The 7,277-nt window shown below is 49.3% G+C and overlaps 1 protein-coding gene across 1 annotated transcript in view; it reads right to left on the bottom strand.

Annotated features, from left to right (window-relative positions):
* The window catches only part of LCK (LCK proto-oncogene, Src family tyrosine kinase), a 20,753-nt gene that overhangs the window by 6,468 nt on the left and 7,008 nt on the right, over window positions 1-7,277 (bottom strand). Inside the window, 6 exon segments of the mRNA XM_006777381.2 lie at window positions 1-140; window positions 377-660; window positions 784-882; window positions 1,129-1,219; window positions 1,413-1,494; window positions 1,811-1,920. The exon segment at window positions 1-140 is cut by the window's left edge and continues 10 nt beyond it. Coding sequence (XP_006777444.1) covers window positions 1-140; window positions 377-660; window positions 784-882; window positions 1,129-1,219; window positions 1,413-1,494; window positions 1,811-1,915 — 801 coding nt within the window. The 5' untranslated portion in view covers window positions 1,916-1,920.

Consider the following 7,277-nt stretch of genomic DNA (forward strand, 5'->3'; position numbering starts at 1 on the left):
CCCGAACTGGCCGGCCCCCAGCCGCTCCACCAGCTTCAGCGTCTCCCTGGGAACCTCCCACTCGTCCTCCCACCACGGCTTCTGCGGCTTCTGGGTCTGGCAGGGGCGGCTCAACCGCGTGCATAGCCCGTCCGGAGTGTCTGCGAGGACAAGGGAGGGAGGCGGGACTTCACCAAGTCCCGTCTAGGGAAATGGCCGGGCAGGGGAGGTGTGGACACCTGCGGCTGCAGCGTCTGGCACCGCACCCCGGCCGGGAATGGAAGAGCAGGCTTAGTGATGGGTAGGGCATCCCCGAGAGGGACGTGGGGGAGGCAGGCTGCTAGGACACAGGTGAGGGGGCCTCAGGCCCACGTCTGAGGGGTACGGCTGCGCTCACTGGTGTAATGGCGGACCAGCTCCTGCAGGCCGGGAAAAGTGATGCGGGGGGAGATGTAGAAGCCTCCTTTGTCCAGGTTGCGGATCTTGTAATGTTTCACCACCTCTCCTTGGTTCTGGTCGAAGTCCCGAACGGACAGGGAAAACGATCCTGAATAAAAGAATAGGTAAGCGAACATCAAATGATTTTTAACTTACTCCCGGATCAGGAAGGAGCCGTGCGTGTTCCCGGGGGCCAGGAGCTGCCGCTCAGCATCCTTGCGGCTCAGGTTTTTGAAGAACCAGCTGCGCAGGGAGAGTGAAAGCCGTCGTCGGTTGGAAGGTGCTGCCTCCATCACCCCTCGAGCAGCCCTCCTCTGCCCCGGGTCCGCTTGCTCCTACCCATCCCCAAGACGAGTCCCCACTCACGGTTCGGGCTCCAGGCTGTTCGCTTTGGCCACGAAGTTGAAGGGGATGAAACCCTCCTGGCCGGTGGTCAGAGACTGCGCCTTCCACCACTCGCCGTTCCTGAGAACACCGGTGGTCAGCGTGGCTCGCTCAGCCTGGACTCGGCTGGACTCCCTCCCTCCAGAGCCCCAGCTGTCAATGCACCCCACCCTCCAGCTCGGCACCCGCCAGCCTCTCATTTTGTCTCAAGGGCGCCTACAGCCGGCCAGTCAGGACCTGCAGGAGGGCTGCGGAGCCCGGGGTCTCCGCTCCCTCACTCCCTCACCGCCGCAGGGCGAGGAGGGGTGGCATGGAGGGGACACTCACTGCTCCAGGACACGAAGCTGTTCACCCTTTTCGAATCCCAGGTCCCCATCGTGAGAGGGCTCATAGCTGTGCAGGGCGATGACCAGGTTGTCTGTAAGGACAGGGCGGCGTCAGGGAGAACCAGCCTGAGATAGGCTGGGAACGTGGAGTTCAGACGTGACAGGGCAGAGCACAAGACTGGGGCCAGAGAAGCAGGGCAGAATAGAGGGTAGACCGGGAGGAGATGGAGGCCGACAGCCAAAGACACCCAGGCCTTATCTCCAGGCCCTGCTGGCTGCGGTCACCTTGCAGTGGAGAAGCCGGGGGGTTGGTGTCCTGGTAGGTGACCAGTGGATCCCGCACCTCAGAGCCATTCCGGATGGGCAGCTGGGGGGTAGGGGATGAGAGTGAGGTCAGAGAGCAGGTGGCTGGGTCAGATCCCAGCTCCCCTCCCCACCACCCTGATCTCCTTCGCTTCTCCAGCCTAGCCGCCGCGGGGGTCTTCCTATCCCTGAATTTGCCAACTACTTGCTGTGTGACCTTAGGAGAGTCCCTTCCCTTCTCTGAGCCTCATTTCCTTTCTGTATTGCAGAGGAGGGGGCCGCTCTGTTATTTCAAGGACCTTTAGTGGAGGCCCATTTTGTTCTTCTGAGCTGTGCACCCCACCCGTCTCCCTCATCAAGCCCCATGTCTTGCCTCTTACCGTGGCCTTGCCATCCAGTGGGACTATGGGGTAATGGCAGTTCTCACACACATCGATGTTTTCCATCCAGTCATCTTCAGGGTTTGAGCTGCAGCCACAGCCCATGGTCCCTGGGGGAATGGAGAGGCGCTTAAGGGGTTCCCCCAACATCTGCTTGCCCAACCTCCGACATACTGGGGCCTCACCCTGAAAACTTCCAGAAGTACCTGAGGTTCGCCCTCCTCCCCAGGCCCACATTCGCCAGCCATAGACAAGCTGAAATGGGGCCCTAGCTACTGACTGATGCTCCCTCTGAGCCCCCAGGCCACAAGTAAAGTCACACACACCCCAGTCCTAGGCCCCGCCCCCCCCACCTGGGATGGGCAAACCGACACAGGCACCTTTGTTAGTCTAGCTGCCCGCTTCCTGCCTCTCCCCCAATCTCTCTCTCTCTCTCTCTCTCTCTCTCTCTCTCTCTCTCTCTTTCTCTCTCTCTCTCTCCCCATCCCCCATGTTGGGGGACTACCCAGTAGAGATCACACACTTCTTCCAAACCCTGGAAGAGACCTAAGTTTTGATCCGCCCATACCTTAGAGGTGTGTGTGCCCCACCTCCTAATACAATTCCCCTCTCCAGCCCAGAAAGCTAAATGAAAGACTCCTGCTCCCCAGAGTCAGCCATCAGGCCTCTGCCCCCTTCCCCTCCCACACAAGTCTCCTTCGGAGGGTTCCTTCTGCTTCTCCCCAGCAGAAAATCCTTCAGTGGCCCTATTGGCTGTGACTTTTTTTTTTATTTGTTTGCTTGCTTTAGCAGCGGAAACTTTTTGTCAGATGAAATCAAGCAGAACCCCATAGATAAAGCAAAAATGGAGCTGCAGTGCCTGAAGCCCAGTGGGGCCTCTCTCTGAAGCCCCTAGGAGTCCCCAAGACACCTCCTTCCCTGGGCTGCTCCTCAGAACTGCTTGGAAAGCACTAGTCCTCAGATAAAGTTAAATTTACCATGTGTTCAAGACCCTTTAATATCAAGATCAAATCCACTTCCTCAGTCTGTTCTTACACACACACACATACACACACACACACACACCCCGCCTACACACTCACACAGTCTGTGTTTTGAGCTACACCTGTCCCTCCCAAACACCCCACACTGTTTTCTTACTCCATGCCCTTGCACATGTGCTTCTCCTGCCTTGGGATGCTCTCTTTTTGTCCATCTATTGGACTCAACTTTCAAGGCTCAGCTCACACATCTCCTACTCTGTGCAGCCTTCCCAATGCTCTTTGCTGCTACAGTTCTACTCAGACCACCATCATCAACGTAGGCACCGAGTGCCCAAACTACACTGATGTATGTGTCCGTCCCATGGCCTCCCCGCCCCCCTCGATGAGATGGGGGAATTCCTGGAGAACAGAACCTGTGCTTTATTTGCTTGAATGCCCCAGCACCCAGACCTAGTTGTCATTTATAAATGTTGACTAGGGCCCAGGCCAGGTAGCTCAATTGATTGGAGCATTGTCCTGATACACAAAGGTATGGGTTCGATCCCCAGTCAGGGCACATACAAGAAACAACCAATGAATACATAAATAAATGGAACAATCTCCCTCTCTCTCTCTCGCTCTCTCTCTCATACAAATAAACAAGCAAATAAATAAAATTGACTGGTATATGAAGGGTTAATGCACAGATTCTCTCCCAGATGAGAAAAAGCTAAAAAGTTCACCACCACAAAACCAGTAATACAAGAAATGTTAAAGGGGCTTCCAGAAGAAGGAGAAGGAGAAGGACGAGAAGAAATGTGAATAATAAAATGGCAATAATTACATACCTATCAATAATTAGTTTAAATATAAGTGAATGAAATCTAATCAAAAGACATAGGGTGGCTGAATGGATAAGAAAACAAGACCCATACCTCTGCTGCCCACAAGGAACCTATTTCAGATCAAAAAACACATGCAGACTGAAAGTAAAGGGGTGGAAAAATATATCTCATGCAAATGGAAATTAAAAAAAGCTGGGGCAGCAATATTTATATCAGACAAAATGGACTTTTTAAAAAAAATCCTCACTTGAGGACTTTATTGATTTTTTTTTAATTTTATTTTTTAAAATATATTTTTATTGATTTCAGAGAGGAAGGGAGAGGGAGAGAGAGAGAGAAAAATCAATGATGAGAGAGAATGATTGATCAGCTGCCTCCTGCATGCTCCACAGTGGGAACGGAGCCTGCAACCCGGTCATATGCCCTGACTGGGAATCGAAGCATGACCTCCTGGTTCATAGATTGACGCTCAACCACCCAACAACACCAGCCAGGCAGACAAAATAGAGTTTAAAACAAAAGCAATAACAAAAGACAAAGAAGGACCTTTCATATACAATAGCTACAATTTGGAAGCAACCAAAGTTTACATCAATAGACAATCGGATGAAAAGGATGTGGTACATATGAATATACAACAGACTAATTACTCTGCCATAAAAAATAATGAGCTCTTACCATTTGTAACAACATGGATGGACCTGGAGGATATTATGATAAGTGAAATAAGTCAGCTAGAGAAAGACAAATAACAAATGATTTCACTTACATGTGGCCTCTAAGGAACAGAATAAATAAAATAGCAACAAACTCGTAAATGCAGAACTGGTAGTCTCCAGATGTGAGGAGGGTGGAGGGGCAGGGTGAAAAAGGTGAAGGAATTAAGAAGTTCAGCCTGGCCGGTGTGGTTCAGTGTTGAGTGTCGACCTATGAACCAGTTACCGGGTTGTAAAGTACAGCACAGGGAATGTAGTCAATAATATTGTAGCCACTATGCATGGTGCCAGGTGGGTACTAGACTTACTAGGGGCCTCACTTTGTAAGTTATATAAATGTCTAACCACTATGTTGTACACCTAAAACTAATGTAATATTGAATGTCAACTGTGATTGAACAATTTAAAAAATTGTTTTAATGCGCAGATTCTCCCATCTGTAAAGGTCTTAGCAGCCACCAAATCTAATCTCTGATTTTAGGTGAACAAACCAAAGCCCAGAGAGGACTGCTTACATTCACCCGACGTATCTAGCAGAACAAAGCGAGAGTTGCTAAGCCATGCTGGGCCCAAGTGCAAGGAGGGTTGAGTTAGTAAGAATTAAGGACATATGTCAATTATACCTCAATTTTTGAAAAATTGACTTTAGAGGGAGGAAGAGAGAGAAAGAGAGAGAGAAACATTCATGTAAGAGAGAAACATCAATTGGCTGCCTCCTGCACACCCCCTACTGGGGACTGAGCCTGCAACCTGGACATGTGACCTGACTGGTAATGGAATCATGACCTCCTGGTTCATTGGTCGATGCTCAAACACTGAGCCACCCGGCTGGGCAAGCGTCTGTTTCTTTTCTCTTTAAATAATTCTTTATTGTTGAAAGTATTACGTATGTCCCAAGCTCCTGTTTTTTATTTATTTTATTTAAATATATTTTATTGACCGACACTCCATCCACCGAGCCAAACCGGTTTTGGCAGTTTTTTAAACTGAGATACTCATAAGCTCTCATGGGTACCAGAGTCACTGGTGTGCATCTTCCCAGAGCATCTTCCTTGTCCTTCTTCATATAGTTAAACAAGCCCAGATCTATTATAGAGGAAGATGTAAAATATACATGGAATTTTAAGCCAAATCAAGGAAAAGGGGGACACATTAATTCTTCCCCCTACTGTTAGGAGTCTTGGAGGAGGGTAGGGGGTAGACATTTGAGAAATCGGTCAGCCACAGTTCACCCATCTGTGGCTGCAAATGCCTTTGTTGTAAAATTAAAATTTATTGGGGTGGTCAACATGAACATATAGGTTTCAGGCGTAGGTTTCTATGTTACATGATCTGTGTATTGCACCGTGTGCCCACCACCCAAAGTCAAATCTTCTCCTGTCATCATGCAAATAGCTTTTTGACTGCTATTTTTATTCTGACCAGGAACTGGTTAGTAGCAAAAGCCTTCAGGAAAGGGCTGGTGACAACCTGGAGCTAGCTAGTAAGGTCGTGAGCATCCTGTTGTCTGTGCTACTCAAACAGGCCGTAGAAAACCACAGGTTGGTTCTAATGTAGTTGAGAACACCAACATCAGATGGCGTGTGGACTGACATCAGTAAGGTCCCTCCCAGGCCTGACATTCTTGGAGGCCCTGGCAAAGGGTAAGAGAAATATGAGAAACGTTTGGGGTTATGAAAAGAGGAGATGAACTGGGATGCAGCAGTGAGGAGAAGTCAGAAGAAGGGCAGAAGGAACCATAGGCCTGGAGGCTGGTACCTAGTCCAGGCTGGGGTCACCTAGGGCGGGAAAAGGAGTCTCCAGGCTTTGGGCAAGAGTCCAGACCACTCAGGCAGGACCTGATCCTGGGCTGAATCTGGGCCTATCAGAGAGGACCTGACATCCCTAAAGGCTGGGGCCATGAATGGAAAACATCAAGTTGTGTCAAATTAACCGAAAGGAACCCTGTAACTCTGCCAGTACCTGACCCCTCAGTGTTTCCTCTCTGGCTTGTTTATGCTCCTGAAGCACTCCGGCTGCAGGTAGCAGATCCTGCCCTCTCCAAAAGGCGGGCTTTGGAATGTAGGGCCTGGCAGCAATCAGAAACCCCTGGGACCTGTCAGTGTCAGCGGCTCCCAGTCTAGAGCCACTGGGAGCAACGTGCTCCTAGGAGGCCCCAGGAAAATGTTGAAGGCCTGCAGGTTATTTCAATATTTAAAAAGTCTAAAGGGAAATTGCATTATTTGTTTCTTAATTTGACAAATTGTTTTATTGTTTCTTTAGTGCAGACTTAGTTAAGTCTCTGATTAAAATTTGAACTAGAAAACAAGAAAATTAGTGCCTAAATGAGATAGTTTAATGGCAAAAACTTCAAGTCATAAGATCCACAAGGTGTGCTTGTGGGGGGAGGGAGGGGGAGGTAAAACAGGGGCAAAGGAGTCCTTGGGAGAGAAGAGTTTAGAAGCCCTAATGTAATTCACCAGCGCGTTTTAAAGATGAAGAAGCCAGGGGATCAGAGAAGTTAGGCAATTTTCCCAATAGTACACGACTCTTGGCAGACGTGAAACTCAAATCAGGCCCCTACCTCCTTTGTCAAGGTACTCGACCCTTACTCCCCGAGAAGTCTAAAGAGGTTGGAGGGTCCTGAGAGGTCACGGAAAAAATGGGCGGGGAGGCAGGTGTGACAGAATTGGATCCACTCTCCGTAAAAAACGCAATCTTTGTAGCTCACTGTGTGGCTCAGTGCAGGAGACAGCCAATCGATATTGCTATCTCCCTCTCCCTCCTTGTCTCTCTAAAATCAATAAGGACATATTTTTAAAAATGTAATCATTGTTCTGTTAACAAAGTCTTTTCTCTCCAAGACAATGCTCCCTCTACCTAGAATGCACGTTTCTGAGTGTACATTTACCTGATTGGTGAGTGCAAGTGCATACATATGGAGGCATATGATTCATTGAGCATT

Source organism: Myotis davidii, unplaced genomic scaffold, assembly GCF_000327345.1.
Source record: "Myotis davidii unplaced genomic scaffold, ASM32734v1 scaffold88, whole genome shotgun sequence".
In the NCBI taxonomy this organism is placed as follows: Eukaryota; Metazoa; Chordata; class Mammalia; order Chiroptera; family Vespertilionidae; genus Myotis; species Myotis davidii.